The 22,628-nt window shown below is 35.5% G+C and overlaps 4 protein-coding genes across 5 annotated transcripts; all 4 read right to left on the bottom strand.

The window, feature by feature from the left end:
• Positions 1-499: 499 nt before the first annotated feature.
• LOC122145335 (neural Wiskott-Aldrich syndrome protein-like) lies at positions 500-6,013 on the bottom strand. Its single transcript, XM_042758588.1, has 8 exons — positions 5,786-6,013; positions 4,808-4,948; positions 4,372-4,458; positions 4,009-4,096; positions 3,830-3,929; positions 1,454-1,775; positions 1,317-1,365; positions 500-1,234 (listed from the first exon to the last, which is right to left on the bottom strand). Exons 1-8 carry the CDS (start codon positions 5,861-5,863, stop codon positions 1,194-1,196), a joined length of 906 nt encoding a protein of 301 aa, XP_042614522.1. The 5' UTR covers positions 5,864-6,013; the 3' UTR covers positions 500-1,193.
• A 167-nt stretch (positions 6,014-6,180) lies between these two features.
• Positions 6,181-9,340, bottom strand: si:dkey-197j19.5 (EF-hand calcium-binding domain-containing protein 12). Its single transcript, XM_019084605.2, has 7 exons — positions 8,695-9,340; positions 8,380-8,520; positions 8,116-8,269; positions 7,916-7,995; positions 7,472-7,673; positions 7,228-7,348; positions 6,181-6,547 (listed from the first exon to the last, which is right to left on the bottom strand). The coding sequence occupies exons 1-7, from the start codon at positions 9,190-9,192 to the stop codon at positions 6,328-6,330; spliced, it is 1,416 nt and encodes a 471-aa protein (XP_018940150.1). The 5' UTR covers positions 9,193-9,340; the 3' UTR covers positions 6,181-6,327.
• Positions 9,341-12,479: 3,139 nt separating this feature from the next.
• LOC109067688 (mitochondrial intermembrane space import and assembly protein 40-A-like) lies at positions 12,480-15,102 on the bottom strand. The gene is made up of 3 exons (XM_019084608.2): positions 14,485-15,102; positions 13,697-13,795; positions 12,480-13,577 (listed from the first exon to the last, which is right to left on the bottom strand). The coding sequence occupies exons 1-3, from the start codon at positions 14,651-14,653 to the stop codon at positions 13,231-13,233; spliced, it is 615 nt and encodes a 204-aa protein (XP_018940153.2). The 5' UTR covers positions 14,654-15,102; the 3' UTR covers positions 12,480-13,230.
• Positions 15,103-15,246: 144 nt separating this feature from the next.
• LOC109067675 (protein transport protein Sec61 subunit alpha-like 1) lies at positions 15,247-20,253 on the bottom strand. 2 transcript variants are annotated; one of them, XM_042758589.1, is made up of 12 exons: positions 20,061-20,253; positions 19,056-19,123; positions 18,880-18,945; positions 18,683-18,761; positions 18,313-18,444; positions 18,082-18,191; positions 17,802-17,955; positions 17,560-17,720; positions 17,014-17,211; positions 16,680-16,871; positions 16,518-16,594; positions 15,247-16,438 (listed from the first exon to the last, which is right to left on the bottom strand). In XM_042758589.1, exons 1-12 carry the CDS (start codon positions 20,065-20,067, stop codon positions 16,252-16,254), a joined length of 1,431 nt encoding a protein of 476 aa, XP_042614523.1. In that variant the 5' UTR covers positions 20,068-20,253; the 3' UTR covers positions 15,247-16,251. The 2 variants fall into 2 exon arrangements, with proteins under 2 accessions (XP_042614523.1, XP_042614524.1); XM_042758590.1 differs by lacking the exon at positions 20,061-20,253 and adding an exon at positions 19,938-19,956.
• Between the last annotated feature and the right edge of the window lie 2,375 nt (positions 20,254-22,628).

The following is a 22,628-nucleotide window of genomic DNA, read 5'->3' on the forward strand; positions in this document are numbered from 1 at the left end:
TTCTAATCCACTTACAGTAACTGTACTGTACGTACTGTTTATCTTGTAAATGTACATTGATTAACAATCAATTTAAAATCAAAAGCCCAAGGGCAGAATGTGATGATACATTTTGTGCTGTCATTGACACTGTCATCAAACCTCTAACAAAACACTTTACTAATTGTACCAATGTAAATGGAGTATGCTAAATAATATCCAAAAATATTTGGATAGTTAAACCACACCTAAAATGTGTGAATGTCATTGTATTATATAAAATATCAAACCAACTGTCAATTATTTTTAAAGGCATACTCCACCAATAAATGAAACTTCTGTCATCATTTACTCCCCCCTCGTGTTGTTCTAAACCAAAACTGTATGACTTCTTTCTTCTGCAGTATATAAAATATTTTGAAGAATGTTAGGAAGCAAACAACACTGAAACAACATTTCTCAAAATGTATTTTATGTTCTACATGCAGTTTTGAAATGACGATGTATATGATGCCAGAATTATCATTTTTGGGAGGAATATCCATTTACAACATAACACAGTACACTTTCAAGCAAAGCATTTAACGAAAATGAATTTATTATAGTTATTAAATTCTAAAACAATAGATATACTGTTCAAAATTAAGACAAAGTATTTGGACACTTGCTTGTCCAACATAATAAAATGCATCGGAAGAACAAAATACTAAACTAAGTATAAGTGAAATTAGTTCAGAGAAGAGGTTTATCATTATTTGGTTTGATATTTTGGCCCAGTTTCACAGACACGGCTTAGACTAAACCAGGATTAGGCCATAGTACAATTAGGACTTTTAAGTAATTTTTATTAACATGCCTTAGAAAACAAACATTACTGGTGTGCATCTTGAGACAAAACAAAGGCACTGATATGTTTTAAGATCAATTAGTTTCGTTCAGTTGAAGCAGCTCACATTTAATCTGGGACTAGGTTTAAGCCTTGTCTGTGAAACCGGGGGTAAATTTCAGAAACCGTTTGAGCCACTGTTATGTTTTTATTAGGTTCGATTACATCATTAAACATTCTTTTAAAAAGTCTATAGGTGTTCTGCAGAAATTCCTATGATATAGTTAATAAAGAAACATATTCCATGTGGAAGTTTGTGTGGGGTAACATGACCACATCCTGCTGTTGCTCAGTCATAAAGTCCCATCTGATGAAAAGGATGGAGGTTTTAAAGGTAGTCATAATAGCCAGATTCATCCTCGATGCCAGCTGCAAATATAGAAACATGTCTGACATATTTAGTATTCCTTAAGGAGAACTGAGTTGAACTACATTTAGACAGATGAGTTACCATTATAATGAAAATTTTGCTTCATTCCAGCAGAGTAGGGATCTTTAATCTACAAAAAACACATTCAGATATAATTACATTAAAAAGGTATTTACAAACATTTCTGTATATCATACAATATGAGAGCACAAACTTACAGTTGAACTTGGAGGGGCTGCAGGGGCCTGGTAAGATGGAGGGGGTGGCACCCATGGTGGTTTGGGAATAGTGGAGTCAAAGTTTTGTATGCTAGCATTGGGGTTAAACTTCAACGTGGCTATTCTGGCATGAATGGGAATAGGTGGGAGGGGCCCTTTCCTCTGGGCGAGTGACATAGACTCTTCATTAACACTGGAGAGAGTCTGTGATGAGTCATGTGATTGGCTGGACATTGTGTTAGCAACTGTTGGTTTGCTCTGTGGAAATGCTGCATTTGAATCAAGACGGTGTGAAACTCTAGATGCACTTCTAAGGGAAAAGCTATGGGCAGAATTACACAAACAAAAAAACACAAATAGTCAGAATCCAACTAGCCTCCACAAGAAAAAAAAAATAAAATAAAAAAATATATATATACTGTATATAGTAGGATTTACTTTTCATAATTTTTACTCAAAAATTGCTAGTAAATCTCACAATTTCAAAGAAAAGGTAAGTAATACATTGAATTAAAAATCAAATTTTTAATTAAGTATAAAGACTGATATATAATTTTCTTGTAAAACATACTCTAAAAATTATTGTTTATATATATATATATATATATATATATATATATATATATATATATATATATATATATATATATATATATATATATATATATATATATTTTATTTATTTATTTATATATATACATGCACACACACACATACACACAGTGGTGTGAAAAAGTGTTGCCCCCCTTCCTGATTTCTTATTTTTTTGCATGTTTGTCACACTTTAATGTTTCTGATCACCAAACAAATTTAAATATTAGTAAAAGATAACACAAGAAAACACAACATGCAGTTTTTAAATTAAGGTTTTTATTATTAAGGGGGAAAAAAATCCAAAAATGTTTGCCCCCCTGTTAAAACTGTGGTTTATCACACCTGAATTCAATTTCTCTAGCCACACCCAGGCCTGATTACTGCCACACCTGTTCACAATCAAGAAATCTCTTAAATAGGACCTGCCTGACAAAGTGAAGTAGACCAAAAGATCCTCAAAAGCTAGACATCATGCCGAGATCCAAAGAAATTCAGAAACAAATGAGAAAGTAATTGAGATCTATCAGTCTGGAAAAGTTTATAAAGCAATTTCTAAAGCTTTGGGACTCCAGCAAACCACAGTGAGAGCCGTTATTCACAAATGGCAAAAACATGGAACAGTGGAGAACCTTCCCAGGAGTGGCTGGCTGACCAGAATTACCCCAAGAGCACAGCTACGACTCATCCAAGAGGTCACAAAAGACCCCACAACAACATCCAAAGAACTGCAGGCCTTACTTGCCTCAGTTAAGGTCAGTGTTCATGACTTCACCATAAGAAAGAGACTGGGCAAAAAAGTCTGCATTGCAGAGTTCCAAGACGAAAACCACTGCTGAGCAAAAAGAACATAAAGGCTCGTCTCAGTTTTGGCAGAGAATATCTTGATGATCCCCAAGACTTTTGGGAAAATACTCTGTGAACTGATGAGACAAAAGCTGAACTTTTTGGAAGGTGTGTGTCCCATTACGTCTGGTGTAAAAGTAACACCGCATTTCAGAAAAAGAACATCATACCAACAGTAAAATATGGTGGTGGAAGTGTGATGGTCTGGGGCTGTTTTGCTGCTTCAGGACCTGGAAGACTTGCTGTGATAAATGGAACCATGAATTCTGTTGTTTACCATAAAATCCTGAAGGAGAATGTCCGGATTCTGTTCATGACCTCAAGCTGAATTGAACTTGGGTTCTGCAGCAGGACAATGATCCAAAACACACCAGCAAGTCCACCTCTGAATGGTTGAAGAAAACCAAATGAAGACTTTGGAGTGGCCTAGTCAAAGTCCTGACCTGAATCCTACTGAGATGCTGTGGCATGACCTTAAAAAGGCGGTTCATGCTGGAAAACCCTCCAATGTGGCTGAATTACAACAATTCTGCATAGATGAGTGGACCAAAATTCCTCCACAGCGCTGTAACAGACTCATTGCAAGTTATCGCAAACGCTTGATTGCAGTTGTTGCTGCTAAGGGTGGCCCAACCAGTTATTAGGTTTAGGGGGCAAACACTTTTTAACACAGGGCCATGTAGTTTGGGATTTTGTTTTCCTTAAATAATAAAAACCTTAATTTAAAAACTGCATGTTGTGTTCACTTGTGTTATCTTTTACTAATATTTAAATTAGTTTGATCTGAAACATTAAAGTGTGACAAACATGCAAAAAAGTAGGAAATCAGGAAGGGGGGCCAACAATTTTTCACACCACTGTGTATATATTTATTATTATTTTTTTTTTTTTACAGTGTAATAAGATCTCAGCACAGATTGTCCCTGTTTTACTTCTCACCTCTTGTGCACTTCATTTCCTCTAAGACAATTTTCAAGTTTTTCTTTCCAGTCAGAAACAGCCCCCACACTGTATCTACGTGTAAGTCCCGAGTGAGATGCTGGAAAAGAGATAAACATTCATTGGCACAATGTTTATTATTTCCATGCAATTTCCAAGGAGTATTCAAAGTGTCAGACCTTTGTTGTCTCTGATCTGCTTCTGCACAGCAGCGTAGAACTGCTTGGCTTCATCTTCATCCGCAAAGTTTATTCCTATCTGACACTCCTGCATGCATGCACATGGTTTTTTTTATCATGATGAGGACTTTTCATTGACTTCTATTGCTTTTCTATTGTTGAGCTAATAATATTTTATACACCCTAAGCCCTAAACCTCAACCTTACAAAAACTTTTTTGCATTTTTTAGTCAGTTGTGAGATTTAATGATTGGTTGATCTCCATAATGAGGGCAAATCTCGATCCACATGCACTTATGAATGCACGGATGCACATAAATACGCTTGTACACATACATGCAATGCAGTGAATTTGTCACTCACATCACCAGGGAAGGTGTGGAAATAAGGGCAAGTTTCTGAGTACTCAAATGGTGTATACAGCTCCTGTTCCCATTGCAGCTTGGCTTTCTGCAAAGAGAAAAATAAATACCAAGGTCACACAGCGGTGAAGACAGGGGCTAAAAATCAAAAGCAGAACCACTGCACATGAACTAGTGGTGGAAATGGGTCAAAAAACAATAGAAACTTTGTAGAAGAGATTTCTGAGAATAAATAAAGCAAATGAGTAATCCCACTAACAAGATATGAAATTTATAAAAGCACATTGTGTGTATTGATATTTGCAGAGAATTGAAAATGTACACAAAATCATATATGAACTGTTTTAATGTTTTTTTTTCTGAAACTACTTCTGCTGATTCCAATAAATTTTGATTCCAAGGAAAATTGCTCTTTCTGTAACATCTGTTAGCCTCACCTTAAGACAGTAGAGTCTCATGAATGTTGAATGTACAGACTTATCTTGCATCAGACATAAAACTCCAAAACTGTGACTTTTCCACTCCTTTTTCTGTGGAGGGGCTGCCATTACCAGCTGGACAATAGCACATGCTAAAACCTGTAATGTACACACACACACACTAATACATAAACAGTGTGTCTGTAAATGTATACTTTGAATGTATGTGCATAAGTGCATATTCACATAGACACAATATATATAGATTTTTTAATTAATACATATTTAATCACAAATACAGATCCAGCCGCACTGCAGACAGTGCAGTCAGTGGTGTGGTTGTACAATGTCATTTTGTCTGTACAAATATGCATTTTTTCCAAAATGTGCCGTTTGCATAAGTTTGCATAGTTGAAAAACAATTGTATGTGTCTGTCCTATGACTGAATGAATAATTTAAATAACCACTATGTTTTCTGCCTACAAACCAGAAAAACCAGTGGTCAGTAGTTAGGATCAGGTTGTTTATTCCGTAAAAAAGGGCAAGGAAAGAGAATGTAGAGCTTGTTTGGATGTCCCAGTGAATGTTATTCTAGTATTGTTCAGATACTAGATTTTTATTTTTCTATTTTGAGTTTTCATTTTAATTTCAGTTCATTTTAATTTTTAATTAAAGTCATTTTTATTTGTTTGTTTAAAGTCATTTTTATTTGTTTGTTTAATCTCCTTTTTAGTTTTAGTTATTTTTGAACATCAAGTTGTTGCAAATGTCACATGTTGCCTTGACAATTAGCTGAAATAAAACGTATGAAAACTAAAAGCTTATTTCAGAGAATGACATACATCTCAACAACACACTCTACTAGTGAATTATGGAAGTGCAATAACAGTAATTCACAGTATGCTTTATTGTAAAAATAATTATGGTATCTGGTGATATATAACAAAACAAATAGGATAAAGGGATGAGAAAAGGATTTAAAAAAGTGAACTCACACTACAGTCATGGCTTAGTAAACTGAAGAGAAGACCGTTCTCACGCGTCGACAGGAGCGAACTCAAAATTTGTGACATCTCTTTGTCCTCTATCTTTGCTGCCTCTCTGCTACAATGTGCTCGCTCTGTTTTTTTTTTTTTTAACTCACAGGTGTCCTGATCTATATCATCAAACAAGTCACTCTGCTTTGTACTTCCTAATGCAAATACCCTGGTATCAGGAATACAGAAACAGGGCTCTATTCACACAACACACACAAGTCATGTGTACATTCACACTTCATATTGTAAAAAAAAAAGTATTGAGAGAAATTTTTATAATAATATAATATATTTATTAAATCGAACATGACTGTTTTAGTTCAATCTGTCACAGATGAGAATATGTTGAGTGACAAAATAAAACCTGTGCAGCCAAAAATATCAACGCACCTATTACTTCAACGCTTGTGCATGCAAACTAATGGCACAAATTCGCTTTTTAGAAAGTCAGAACAACAATGTCCTATTTAATACAGACATTCAATATGGTAAAAGTTATTCTAGAGGGTGTACATTTTGCGAGCTTCTATGTCTCCAGAGGTTGAGTATCCTAAATGGTTTACAGGCCAGTGGCCAGGACTTGGCAAAACAGTAGTTTCGATACGCTGAAATAAAGCCATTGCAGGAGAGCTTGTCATTACAGGCAGGAACAAGCGCACATGATCTTCCCTTCCAGGCCAGAAAGCATTAGGGTCCGCCCAGCAAACCGGCTGCTTCTTCCTACAACACATATACAGATATAACCAAATTCAAACATTCTTATTTAAAACACACCCTACCATTCAAAAGTCTGAGGCTCTGTAAGATTTTTTTATATCTTTGAAATAATTTATCTGACAGCATTTATTTGATCAAAAATACAATACAAAAGTAAAATTGTCAAATATTATTGCAATTATTTAAAATATATTTTATTTTTTTATATATATTTTAACAATTTGTATTTTATTCCTATGATGGCAAAGCTGAATTTTCAGCAGGCAATACTCCACTCTTCAGTGTCACATGATCCTTTAGAAATCATTTGATTTGGTGCTCAAGAAACATTTTTTTTATTATAAGCCTATTACCAATGCTGAAAATAGCTGTGCTGTTGAATATTTTTTGTGGAAACCGTTATCCATTTTTTCATTTTTATACAACTCTTTGATGAAGAAGGTTCAAAAGAATAGCATTTATTTTAAACAGAAATCTTTTTAACAATGTAAAAGTCTTTACTGACACGTTCAATCAATTTAATATATCTTTGCTAAATAAAAGCAAAAAAAAAAACCTCTTACTAACTCAATCTTTTGAATGTCATAAAACTTAACAAAAATAAATAAATAAAACCGGTCATAACATATAAACCTCCTCGTCCTGGTCCTGATTAGTAGATTTTTCATCATACAGTGACTTACATCTTTTTGTGGCCCTTATGTGCTCCACCTTCAGCTTGATGAGTTTTGGTTATCCTGAAGTGACCTTTCCCTCCCAATTTGAAGATGCTAGACATGCTCATGTCACCAGGGTACAACAGGACTTGGAGAAAGATAGACTTTCAGGTTGCATTTATATTCATCATTCTTTTTACAATGGCTTAATATGCTGTCTTTATATGTGCTTGTGTGTATGTGCAGTTTCAATAGTTTATATATAACATACCTTTCTGTAGTGTGGCCTGGCTCACATTAAGTGCTTGTTGTTGGCATTGCTCCAGTGATTTCAGGTATTCTCTGAAACAAAGTCTCCTGAAACGATCCACTTCTCTACCCACAGGGCCACTCAGAGAAGAAGGGCAAGAGGTCTTGGTGGCTGCCAGAACTCTCCGCATGATCGCTAACACCTCCACATCCTGCATGCCCTCCTAGAAATGTTTACATTCAAAGAGCTCTACTGGATATGTAGCATAATTCAACAGACAATTTGATCATGTAATTAACATAAATTATATTCAAAAACTATTAAGGATTTTAATTTTGTGATAATATAGTTTTAACAGCCTTTATAAAAAAAAAGTAATTCGGTAGGAACATGGTACTGTGACAGTCTCCGACGGTAATACAGCAGTACTTTGATATTTGTTTTTATATGTTTATGTTGCTGTACCTGGTCATCTTTCTCCTCTCCACGTATTGGAAGATAATGTCTCGACCCAATCCTTTTCTCACAGTCTGCATTCCAATGACCTAAACATAAATATGCAATACCTTATGATGTTGCACACTGAAAGCAATTAATGTTCATAATTACACCTTTGCACTTGGACAAGTTTTTGTCCCTATCTTTATCCCCGGACCAAGATATACCTGGGTTTGTTTGCTGATCTTCATTTTCCTGATGCTTTCTGCTCCAGGCCTGAATACCAGCAGACAGGTCTTCAACAGTTACTGAGTTTCCATCTTTACTATTCAAAGAGGACATCAGCACATTCAACCGCTCAGGTTGTATGAAGAAGCCTTCCTACAAACAAACCAGAACATATGCATTCTGTTTGTTTCGACAGTGTTCTCAATCTTAAGTCTGTGCAAAAACTGAAAAATAAATGTACTGCCAGAGATGTAAATGCACACCTTCTTAAATTGAGCACAGAGGTCTACACGCTGTAATTTACCAGTCTTGTTCCAGTCCAAGAGTTTGGAGAGGTTGCAGGGTTCGCACATGCACAGAAAGCTGTTCACTTCTTCAACTTCACGTCTAAGCTCGCGCGGAGACTATGATATAAAGACAAATTTGAGAAATTTGAAAACCCTTCCAAAAATAGTATTTGGATAAAATATTTGGTTTAATAATTTGTCATTCTTTTTTTATATAATATTTTTAGTTGTGGCATTTCTAGAGGCACTACACATTTCCATCTAGTTTTCATTATCAGGTTATGTTCCTACAGTGACAGCATCTGGTGCTGATGGAACAATGCATGTTTCTGGAGGGAGTGATGACATCCGCTTAGCTTGTCTCTCTCGTTCCATAACGAGAACCTCCAAGTCGGTAAGAATGGGTTTATTGTGGAGCCATCTGCGCAGGTCCCCCATCCCTTCAAGCGCTTCTCTGAACGCTTTCCTGTCCCTGATCCAGTCCGGGTGCTCCGCGGGTTTGCCTCCAGGGACACGCGAGTAGGACTCGGCGGCGCCTCTGCGGGCAGATGCAGGTATAGAAGGTTGAGCGTCTAGTTGTTTCGGCTGTGGACGAGTTGATATTTTTATCTTATCCATCATATGCTTCCTAAGGGCACCACCACTGCATTTCTGTGATCCCAAAGAACCACATGCCACTTGAAATAGGTACGTCTCTGTCAAATCTCGCTTTTTTAACCGCCCGAATTCCTCTTCCAACGTCGGGTCACCCAGTAAGCACTCCGTTCCTAATACTGGACTTTTTGGCATTGTTTAAAAAATAGCTATTCAAATAAAATTAAGCTAAAATGGAATATGGCAGGATTTTTATAAAACGCCACTCGCTTCTGTAAATGTAGCTGTGAAATAACTAGTCTATGGGTGGCATGTTTACATGTGTATCCATGACATCCATTCTTCTTCCTCAAAGATGAAAGCTTCTCTTCATTTTGACTTAAGACAGTCATGGACTTTACTGAAGCATCTTTTACTTTAATTAAATTATATTAGATACTAACACAGAGAGAGAAAAAATTCAGTTGCATCTCAAATATTTTTTATAGCATGATACTACAATAATACCATTTGACATGTACTATTGCAACACCAGTGCCAAAAATTAACTTATAATATTTGGCCCCCTTTGTGACTTACATTCAGCACCATTTTTAACTTTATGGAAGCGTATTATTTATAAACATAAACACACATCAGGTTGATCCATTACCTCAAATACTTTATTCAAAACAATAACAGAGCAATTGTTTTCATTTATAAGATACAAAAGTATCTGTAAATAATGCATTAGTTCAGTGTAATCTTAGACTTTAATATATTTGACTATGTATTATTTTAAACAGGAAGCATTCCTTTGTCCAAACTGACTGAATAGAACAGTACTTATGTTACCTGTGAACTGATTTTTTTTTCTTTCTGGTGTGTGAAAGTGTGTTCATACTAGACACTCATTCTGTTGCACTTCAGTGCAATATCATATTTCAGTTAGACTTTAGTCTATCCCAGGTTTATTATAAAATGTCATTTCACAATTCACTTGTATGTCTGTGTCTGTTTGTACCTGCAGAAAAGTCTGAGCCATCATAAATATTGGCGGTTTCCCTAAAGGGGCTGTCTGTCCCGCTGACATCATGGTGGTCTCTACTGATGACTACTGGAGCTTGGGGGGAAAAACACAGTTGAACTAGTATGTTGTAAAGTGTGTATTAATGAACCATAATTAAATAAGTGCTGTAGTATAAACACTTCAGTATCTTTACCGAGACTCTGCCCTTAGCAATGGCTTGGTTTATTGCCAAGGCTATGGATACTCTTCCTCGCTGGTCTGAATAGAGAATACAGGCCTGTGAACCCACAACCTAAACAAAAACCTTACTATGCAAACTGCAACCCGAACATACAAAACATTATTATAACACACAACCTAAAAGATCCAGTACATTCTAAAGTTTTAATCTTAAAAATATTAAAAGCACTTTTAAAACATGTTTAAAATCATAATGGCATGCCTATTATTGGACACCTTTCTCGACTGAACAAATTAATTTTGGCTGACTGTGAATAGCATATTTCCACAATGGCATCAGTAAATGTTTGCATTTGTGTTATGCTGCATCCACACCACTAGATGTCAGTATAAGTTCAAAATTGATCCGTAAATAAATTGACTACAAAATTAATATTGAAAACAAATTGTAGTGATTTAGAAATGGATGTCTGTGACTCTAACCATCTTGTGTTTCCCAACTTCACGGATCCAGCGGATGTTGTCACTGTACTGCTGCCCGACACGTTCAGAAAAAAATCTCTACAGGAAGGGGCAAAGAATTATAACTAGTCTGTGAGTGTGTGTAGTACATTTATGTGTGTAAGCATGTGAATGGTCACTTACCCCATTATGTGTTGGACATATGAGGGATATTTAAACTCAGAAGCCCCTCCTCCTTTCTTCTCTACCTCCGCACCTTGAAGAGACAGAAAAACATGTTTACTGATGCACTTTTTGTCTTGAACTGGTTTGTTTGAAGTTATCTATGCATACTTTGATGTTAAAAGGTTTTATTATAGGGCTCACTGGAATACATTTATACTGACTGGATAATAATGGCATTTTTGTCCAAATTGCTTTGGAAGGTTGGTTCTGCAACGGGATAAAATAAATAAATAAATAAATAATACAAAATAGGTAATTGCAACTTTTTATCTCATAAAAATTCAGAATTGCGAGATCTAAACTTGCAATCCTACCTTTTTTTCTTTTTTGTCTTAATCCTGAACTTGCATCTCACAATTCTGACTTTTTTTCTGAATTCTGAGTTTGTCACAATTCTTTTTTTGTTTCTGCCATGAAATAAAAATTAAAAAAGGTAAAACATTTTATCTCACAATTCTGACTTTTTTCTTATATTTGGGAGTTTATATCTAACAATTCTTCTCAGAATTAAACTAGCAATTCTGAGTTAACATCTAAATATAAACTTAGAATTTTAAGAAAAAGAATTGTGAAATAAAAAGAAAAAATTTCCTTTTTAATTTTTTTTTAATTTCTGTGGTAGAAATGGGCTTCCATAAATATCTTTGCATTATGACAGTTAAAATGTATTATTGACCTGTATTATTATTATTATTTTTTTTTCATTTTGCTACATAGATATAGTTTCACATCTCTCATATCACTCTGTGGTCTCTTTCGTCTCACTAAATAAAATAATTCATAGTTCATTTATTTATTTTTTCGGTAAGTAGCCGTGAGGGCAGCTGATTTTTTTACTTGCCTGCTCTCTGGGCCTCTAAGAGAAAAGCATTGCCGTAGTCCCAGAAGAACATCCCTGCATCAGACAGTTTATTGATGGCTGCCACCTGCCTGCAAAGACTACTCAATGGAGTTGCAGCTTATGTAGTTTTAAATAACTTTTAGCTATTTGTGACACTTAGATAAAGGGATTTTTGTGTGTCCCTTTCATGTACTAGGGTTTTGAAGCACTCAGGGTCGGTGTTCATGAGCTGATTGGCTTGTCTGAAGGTGAGTTGCACTGGGTAATATCCTCCACTGAATGGATTATGAATCAACTAACAACTCTCCTGTCTTCTTATACTCCTGGTAGAGGCACTCCCTGAAACATATTGCACTTATAATTAATTTTTTACAAATCTGAAACCATAACAAATAGAATATGAAGAACATACCAGAGAGCCACAATGTTGCCATGGTATCCTAAACTCAAGGCCATCTTTGCCTATCTGGCCTCCCTATAAGATTAAGTATGAAAGTTTAAGACATGTCTGTATGTTTCAGTGTGTTTCTACGTATATTTTCCTATATACTCTACCTGATTAGTTGGATGAGGTGGTTCAAGACACTAGTGATCCATTTCATTCTTTTCCAACTTGTGCAGTACTGGCTGTACTGCACAAGTATGCTGCACTTTTTTTTTTGACAGATCTCACTTACATAGTTCAGTAGAGCCTTGACTGACAGAATTTGCTAGAACTCTTAAAGATATAATTTACCCCAAAAATTATCACTATTTACTCCATCATTCCAAACCTGTTTGACTTTATTTACACTGTCATGTGGAATACAGATGTTAAACAGTAGGTTTTGAATCGAAGACTTTAAACTTTCGTATGTAATCTCAAACTTTTGGACCCACTATGAAAGTTGTTTAATTAACCTCCCTTAAATTACTTTGATACTGTTTGACTAAAGCAGCACACAGTTATACACATATATTCTTAAATGGTCAAACAATATATAATTGATGAGTCTATAACTTTTAGTCAAAGTATGACCTCACATTTTACACAAATACGTCATATGTACTCGCTCAAGTACCATGTTTGAGACATTTGTCTCAGTAGAATTAAAATCACACACTTTCACAAATGTCAATATGTAAATTACACTTGGATTAAGATAATTGTAGAAAAAAAAGAACACAAAATGAAAAAGGAGTATAAAAAAAGAAAGGGAAAAAGAACACAAAATGTATAAATATCCAGTTTATATTTTCTAGAACACCCTATAAGAATTTATTTTTTCAAAACATCCTTTATATGGTTCCTTTTTCTGGATGTCTCGCCATTTTTTAAGACATCACGATATATATTTCAGGATATCACATTTAACCTGATCATAAGACATTTTGGAAAAATATATAGTCAATATTCCTTTCTGCTTTTATGCAGTGTCCCTCTTTCCTTTATGTCTCATCTTAAAACAGATATAAATAGATTAAAGTAAAAACAAAAAAAGTGGAATAAGAGACAGAAGTTGGTTGTTCTCCAATTTTAACTAGCTATGGGCTGCTGTGAAGGCATATCATTGGTCTCAGTGGGCAGAGGGTCAGACTCTTTGCTTGTGCTTAAGTCAGAGATGGAAGGGGGGTCTTTTTGTTCTGTGTCTGACCCGGGATTTCCACTTTGAAGGTAATCTTTCTTAGAAAACAGTTCAGGATGTTGCCGAAAACACTTCTGCACGCTTCTGAACTGCTCCAGACAGTCCAAGCCCTTCACCTCTTCTTGACTGAAGTGGAAGCAGGTGAATAAAGTCTTAAACTGCTCTCCACACGCTCCACTTGCCATCCCCCCTAAACACGGACAGTCCCAATTTATCTCACCACTCGGTAAGATGAGACCTGAACACAGGTGGATATAAAATGATAAAGTTACAGAGTTTAATCTCAAGAAGGAAGTATTCATTTCTATCCATCTAATATAATATGCAGATTAACTAACATTATTTCTGTTTCCTCACCTTTTACTTCATGGTCCTCATTTGTATCCTCCTCAACCAGTTTCAGAGTGCTAGGAATTTCGTGTTCTTCCTTGGTAACAAATATGACTCTGTCCTTCCCTGTAAAGTGTTAATGATGACAATTAATAATTGTCAAGTAAGTAAATAACTAATTAATAATATAAACAATTTAAAAAGAAAATAAACCCCTTTATTTAACATCACCAGTGTTAACAATGTTAAAAACAATGTTTTTTGAAAAAAAAAAAAAAAAAAAAGTCAACTACTTTTATGTAAACTACTTTTAATGACAACATTCTGATGTATACATTTCACCATCAACTTTTTTTATTGGACTTAATTTTCAAGTGTTATTGTTATACGGAGTAATGTTCATGTGATTTCTGTATAAAAAAATATATATTTATTTTGGTGTGGTCAATGATGTATTATTCCTAGAAAATACATTTTTAAGTTTATCAATTTGTCACTTTTTGATTTACTGTGACCCATTTCCTTAATGATATGGAATAATGTAAGTTAATACATCATTATCATCATCTTGAATAGAAGATTCAAAACAAAAACAAAAAATTTTAGAGGTTTTTTTTTTTTAAAGTCAAAATAATGGCAAAAGTCAAAGTATTCAACCAATTACAAGGTCATCGCTATCGCTCTAGTCTTACAGCTAGAACAATGCTTCACAGATCTTACTTAAACTTTAAGAGTAAACAGACAACCAGTTATTGATAACATGAATACATTTAAATACATTAAAAAATAAATTTTAGAAAATAACTCTGAATTACCTTCCCCGTTGATTGCAGTCATTTCTATTTTTTCTATTTTTTTTTTACACAGAAATTGCAAAGGAAAATGAGAAGTAGTGCGCTGATCCAGCGCTTTGTTAGCAATATCTCGCGGTATCAACTTGACTCGAAAAGTGCCCGGTTCGCCATCTATCCGTCCTACTCTCATTCATTTGGTCATGCCGCTTTCAACCCACGTTTTCAAATCAAATACCATGACGTGATAATCAGTAGACAAGGACCCCAAGGAACTATGACGTCCGAAACCGGAAGAGTAATCCGCGGGGTTCCTTCGAGATTTTTCTGTGGGGTTTTTCCAATTTATGAGTGAACTTAAACCTGTGGTAAACATAACTTGATACTTTTACGTTTTGTTCTACAATGTAAACTGCAAGCACTCACATCCCAAACATTCTTATCTAGTTACTTATTAACATTTTCAAAAATGAACAAAACCGCTTCAAATTTTGTTTACCCCCAGCACTGCACATTTTATATGTCTCTCTGTATCTGATACACCGACTTCAGGTCTTGCAGTAATGAGCTGAGTTGAGTCAGTTGTAATAGATGAGGGAGACATACAAAACGTGCAGGGCTAGGGGTACTCCAGGACAGGTGTGAGAACCCCTGTTTTAGAGAAACCTGAATAAAAGTGTGTGAAAGGAGAGAAACAGAGCCATTTTTACATTCACATAAAAAGATTTTGTTTCATGGTCTGTATGACTAAAATTCCAGTAAGCCATGCTCACAAACAAAACAATCTTACTTCCCAAAAATGAGTTTTTATTGAGAATGATCAGTCTTTGCTGAATATTTGTTCGGAACATTTCTTTTTACATAGTTAAAAAAAAAAAAAGGGAAAGATTTATTTTACATGGTTGCACACTGCATTAAATGTCATATATAGACACCCAATGATACAGTAAAAAGGGCTTAATCTTGAAAGTAAACAGACTTCAGGTCTAACCAGTGCTGTCTGCAACTAAGCTCTCACTAAAGACCAAGTACTTTCAAAAACAGAAAATCCTTGAAGCCTACTGTGTAAGATGTATTCTGTACAAAAGGATTCCACCGTAAATGAATACACGCAAAAAAAAAAAAAACATGCCATTGGTACCACTGTGTTGCATTTCCGCTGACTGGAAACCAAACCCCTCTGTTTGGTTTTCAGATCTTTTGCCATAATTAAACCATCACATTTTTTATGAATAAATACAGTATGAAGAGTTAGAGTGAACCTAAGACCGATCCGATATGACAAACTGAGACAGTTTGTGTGTATGGAGACAAACTTGGCAGTGTCGAGTAAGTCAATCACTCAACATTAGCAATACTTTCTGAAAAAATCCTTTTAACTTGCATAATTTGAATCAGACTAGAGATGAACATAAGGGTAAATGAAGGGATTCAGTGACACAATGAGACGGAGGAAGGACAGACGGAGAAGGGAAAGCTCCCGAATATTCCTAGTCAGTGCTCAGAGAGTCCATTATTTATTGTCCCATCACTGAAGTTCAGCTTCATCACTGAATTTTAGAAACCTTTTGCCATTTCTGACAAAAAGGAGAAAATGCTCAGCCTGAACTAACGACTAAGAACACGTTCTCCCAAGACAGCACTCGTGACAGACCATTTTGAATGCTCAAACCATACAGAAATAAAAAACTTAAATGACAACAATCATAAAAATAATAAAAGTGTTTTATAAGGTGTCAGCAAGTAATCGAGTGTGATCTGTGAGTGTCCTCTTTTTGTTTTTTGTTTTTTTTAGAAGAGTAGCGCTCCCATGCTGCCAACTTCACTCTGTTCCTTAACAAATATTTCAAAGTACTGATAGATGATGGTAACAGCCAATAGGATTCCTGTTCCAGAGCCGATGGCACCCAGGAAGTCAGCCATTACTGAAAGGCCTCCGATACACAGTCCCCCAAATGCAGCTGCTGTGGGGATGTACCTGAGTAACAGAGAAAGTGTGAGATTAATAAAGGTCCTCACAAGCAAGTATTTGAAGAGCTAATGTGTTTGTATCTCACCTGTTGAGTTCATGAACCATGGAGGTCTCTCTGTGTCCCCTCATCACCATCTGCTGTTCTTTCAGCTGCTTGGCCACCTAAAAACACACATACAGCCCTTATAGCTTCTTATCAAGTATCCAAAAACAATGATGAAAACATGAACAAGAAATAGTAACGCACATCTTTGGCAGATGATCCAGAAACTTCAATCCAGGTCTTAGAAAAGAAGGCACAGGATCCCAGCATGAATACAATGTAGATCACCGTATGGACTGGGTCTTCAAGCACAGAACCAAAGGACTCCGGAGGAGACAGATAGTAACACAGACCGCCAACAGGGTAGGCACGAGCCGGACCACCGGATGACGTATCCTACAACAACAGAAAAATGCTATTAGTAAGGGTTTCCCTTCCATATCTAGTTCTATTTGGTTTCTGGTTTGCAGCCAATAAAACAAGCTCTGGATTTGCAATATAAATTTAGGGGAAGACGACAAGCACTGGTGACACTTACAGACCAAGTCCCCAGGAGGTTGACCAGAAAATTCCCACTGAAGCGGGTGGAGAGCATCTGTGAGATGACGTACAGGTTAGAGACCAGAGCAGACTGCAGGATGATGGGAATGTTGGAGGTGTAGAACAGCTTGATGGGATATGTGTTGTACTGGCCACGGTAACGTGCAGACTTGATGGGCAGGTCAACTCTGAAGCCCTGTGCAAAAGATAAAAACAACATTTTTTTATTTAAATTTTAGGGCACTTTGTTGGCATGATTGTTTTTACATATATATTCAATATTAACATTCAATATTGCCTTAGCATTATACACAAAAAAACATACAAAATATCAAATAACAATAAAAGTATTAAAATTGCTCAATTCTAAAATCTATCTATTTATCTAAACACAATTATCAAAACATTATGAACAAAAATGAACCTAACATATGTACACGGGTAGTCTGATTATATTGATGAATTTTGCAGCAATTAAATCTTAAATCAGTTTGTTACTAATTAAAAGTCTTGCATCTCATGGCTCTACAAAAAACTAACTAACCTGGAAGTATATGACCACAGCAAAGACGAAGACTGTAGAGATGAGGTTCATGAGGTTGGGCAGGTTCTGTCTGTAGAAGGCCTCTCTCAGAGCTCGCACTTTATCAGTACGAGTAGCCAACAGGTGGAACAGAGCAATAATGGCTCCCTCAAACTCAGTACCTGTACATACACAAACAAAATTCATCATCATCTAAGTTCAAAATATTGTACAAAAGGAGATGCTGTGTCCTGAAGGCATACCTCTTCCTGTGTTGACTGTGGTTGGGCTGAACGCCTTCCATACTATTGTCTCACAGATGTTGGTGGCAATGAAGAGAGAGATACCAGAGCCCAAACCATAACCTTTCTGCAGCAACTCATCCAGCAGCAACACGATCAGACCAGCCACAAACAACTACAAGAGGAGCACACAGATGTAATTACATCTCTTATCCATTTACAAACGCTCTAATCACAAAAAACACATGGATCACAGGCCCAAACTAAATCCAGAGTTGTGTGCGCGTGCATGCTCTCTTACCTGAATGATGATCAGCAGACAGATGCCAGCACCCATCTCTGAAGGGTCTCCATACATTCCAGTCATGACGTACACAATAGCCTGGCCAATGGTGATGATCATACCAAACACTGACAAAAAAATAATAATAATAAATTGCCATTAACAACATTATAATCATAATATCTAAAACTACTTAATTTTATTTAATTACATGTAATACACTCAAAACAATTAACAACAAAATCGTACATTTCTGAGCTCCATTGAAGAGCGCTCTGTCTTTAGGTGTGTCTCCAACTTCAATGATTTTAGCTCCAGCCAGAAGCTGCATGATCAGACCAGAGGTCACAATGGGAGAGATACCCAACTCCATCAAAGTACCTGAAAAACAGGGTCATTAATAAACTATACGAACCACAATGTTTTGTTGGATAAAATCATTCATTTTTTCAGAAAAAAAAGAACTGACCTCAAACTTTTGAACAAAAATGTATAATACATGCTTGAATAAATCTAGCTATGAAAATAATTAGGTGGCAGTGCAGAGAAATATTCTAATCTTTGAATTAAACACGACAAACTACACCATAACACCTTGCACATACAGAAACAGACTTACCTCTGTTGGATGCCAAAATGACTCTCATCCAGTAGAATGGATCTGCGGAATCTGAAGACATGATCCCAAACAGTGGGATCTGAGCAAGGGAGAGACACATTACATGAGCTCTTAACCTCATTTTTATACAATGAACATACCTGGAGCACTGAAGCACAGACAAGTGCAATTTTCATACATTTAGAAACCAAACTTACCTGACAGCAAACAAGAAAGATGAACAATGTGATGGCAGTCCATAGCACTTTTTCTCTGAACTGGATCTGAAAGATAAATATAAGCATGAATTTAAAAATGCAGGTTTGTGTGTAAACTAGCAAAAAACAAAACAAATAAACAACGCATGTGATATGTGTGGTGTACAATGTTATACCTTTCTTTCAGGTTTCTGGATTTCCGGCAAAACGGCACAAAATGGTTTTATAACCTCCAAGAACTTGACTGGAAACAAAAAAGGAAAAAAGTAATATGTTAAGGAGAAATTAAACATTTGGTCCTACAAAATAAAACAAATACAATTTGACTTAATGCAGCATTACATCTATTAAACCATATACTCGCATTTTATTTGAGCACCTCAATATGTGAAGAAAATTGTCGAGATGTTTAGAAGCTGTAATAGCAGCAATTCAAATTTTAGACCGAGATGAACAACTGATGAAAAGTCACTTTCTTCCCAAAACCGTGTTGAACTACTTAACCAACATTAACCAATCTAAAGCGTCGTCATCATTAAACTGATGAGCTAAAACTCTTATTTCCGACTTTTTAAACAATGTAATACTCTGTCACAGGAAATCAAACCCAATAATGCAATAAACTAATAATTTGTCTGATTCTGTATCATGAGCATTCATGAACCGCCAAGTAATTATCAAGTTAAACACAGAATTACATTTTATTGACTAGCGTGCCTGTTTTGCTAGACTTTGTAGTTTCCCTCTGGTCTGGCAATCCAACAAAATACTAAATGAGTTGTTCTCCCAGTATTAGCTATTAAACGTGTTAAAATAAATATCTGAAGTAGTCGTTTACAATTTTGTAATACAAAGCGTCGCGGACTTAAGAAAGTAGCTAACAGGCTAACGCTAGCCACCAGAAAAGCAATGCAAATATTAAATCACGCAAATTTTACATAACGTTACGTAAAAACAACTGATGAACCAAACAAAGAAACTAAAGAGGGACTGAAATACATTTTATGTGCAGTAAAGTACAGAACCAAATAAATAAAAAATAAGTAAATGAATCTTACATCAGCCTCTCAGGTTTCAATCAAAGAAAGCTGTCTGGCTAGCATGCTAATGGTGCTAACAGAACTCTAGTGTGATATAACTCTATTAAACACACGAGAAACGGTCCAGAATATTGCACTCACTTCCCATGGTGACGTTCCCCTGAAATCAAGGTTACTATATGAAGTCCCAGCGAGCTATAAACAGCTAATCCTGCGCCGCCGGTGCGCTCCGCCGCCCGGGTGAGAGAGAAAGACAGAAGCTTTAGAGACACGTCAACACTACACCTAGCTACACTCCAGATGAGCAGCAAGCCGCGGGTGATCTTCTGTTTCACGTCCTGTACTTTGATCAAGTGGCAAATGTGTGACTCTTTAGGTAAATTACCTACAAATGTTTCCAAGCATGCCACTTCGATTTTACTGTTGTTATGTACAACGTGAAAAAGTGACGTGACGTGTAGACGTAAAAAAAGATATAATATAAACGTAAAGAAATATATAATTTATAAGATTTATAAGGTATAAGTTATCTTACCGTTAAACTGCTTAAAATAGTATTTATGATTTATGAGTATGATTTATTTTCATGTAATGTAATAAGGTTTTGTTATAGTAATAGAATCACTAGATGCTCAAGTTTAATGAAGAAAGCTGAAAGTGGGAACTAAAAACAATCAAATAAATCCAATATACTTCCGGGTAAAATAGGCTTACCATATTAGACATTCTCTGGCTTACGCTTTGATCTATGGAATGGGCCGCTTGTGACGTTTGAATAATTTATTTAGTCTGTGATATATTATTGTCCATATTTGTTATTGTAAAATCAAATTCTGCTCTTGTACAGCTGATTATTAAAGCGCCGTAGACAGATTATAAATGTCTCAGGTCTGCCGTCAAGTCTTGTTTTGTTATGTTGAAATTTGTGATATAGTGGAGGCTTCATTTAACGTTACTCATTATCATTACCTAAAATATAAAAATAAATAAAACAGATAACCTTCAGTTAATCACAGATATTAACTTCCTTACTTTCATAGGCCAAATTAGAAGAATTCAGAGTCATAGTTTCCAGTATTAATAATGTTAAATTAATTAAAATACAATTAAATGAAACAAAACACTTTCTTTTTTGGCCAGTGGGTGTCATAGAACCATAAGTTAAAAGTTAAAATAAATTAACGTTTCTCTGTTGCATAATTTATTTCTCAAACCGACAGAGGGCTCCTGGTACTTAGCAAATAAATCTTTGTCTAGTATTTTCTGTCATTACTTAAGAGTGGATGTTCACTCAATGAGTTTCACATTGCAAGAGTGGGTTATTTTATATTAAGAGGTAATGTTTGCCTTTGGAATTGATTTCAGAAGCATTTTACCCGCATGATGCTTTTTTCCTGCATGTTCTTTATCAATAAACATAAAATTTTCGAGCTGCTATTAAATCAAATTTTAAAAATCTAAATAATTAGCTCTGATTATAAAGCTACTGACTACCGTCAAAGCAGCTGATATCTGCAGAGAATCTAAACTCATTCTAAACCTATAGTTTGTAAGGCCTAAATTTGAATATTAAACACACAGAAACACCATAATTTTACCACCATAATTAAAAATTCGCTGCTATTTCTTACCCCATCTTTGGCATATTATGCTTAATTTCTGGCCCTGGTTATTATATTATGAAAACAGGGCCTGTTGCAAATATAAATTGCTTTTAATGATTAATAGACTGTGTTTGTGTAGGATTGGTGATGGTGATTTGATGTGGAACTGATCCTAGAAATATATGATACATAGTACTTTAGCAAGGAAAATTTGCTCTCACACAGATGCACAGGGTTTTATCTATTTTTGGAAACAGTCATGAGGATTTTATCCTCTGCATTTCTGCACACTGCTTTCTGGCTGCATTTTCCGGATAATGGAGAGTCGCTGCAGTCAGTACACATACACAGACAGACAGTGACTACTGAACAGTGGACAGTTTTGTCCATTCTGGTTACATAAATTAATTTGCCCTTAGAAGACAACACGCCAACGTTTCTGTCATTTCTGCATCCCTTTTCCCTCTATTTTATCTCTCTTTCACACAGTCAGAATTTATCACATTCCACACACTGACACATTAAATCACAGTGAAATTGAATATACCTGCCAGACAATGTCAGACTTTATTTGGTCAGTCCTACCATCTTAAAATCTCTAAGGCCATTGAAAGATGTTGTCATCAGTATAGTCTCAGCCTGAAGTTCTTCATGGCAGACAGGCATTTGTGCTTTCTATAACCTGCTTAAGTGTCACATGTATTTGCATTTTCCAATGAGGAGAGACCACAAATTATCAAAATGTTAAATCTGAGAGACTTATTTGGAGAACTGAGACCACTGTTAATTTCAGGTCACTCTCACTCATCTAATGCTACATTGAGAATGCAGTGTCAACAAAAATACTATGATAAACTGTTATTTCTCAGCCGGTAACTGACTCGATTTGAACCCAGACAGGAAATTAGTTACAGTTATTCTCATCAGATTACTTTATTCAACATGCCAATTTCATTATTTGATATTTTTGTTTTAGAGTAAATCATAAATCCATTGTAAGTGAATTATCCATTTCACTTCAACAGGACAATTTACAAATGAATGTTTGAATGAATTACGTTGCATATAATTACATACAATTTACACAAATGTTCATAAGTCTCAC

This window comes from Cyprinus carpio, chromosome A6, assembly GCF_018340385.1.
Source record: "Cyprinus carpio isolate SPL01 chromosome A6, ASM1834038v1, whole genome shotgun sequence".
NCBI lineage: Eukaryota > Metazoa > Chordata > Actinopteri > Cypriniformes > Cyprinidae > Cyprinus > Cyprinus carpio.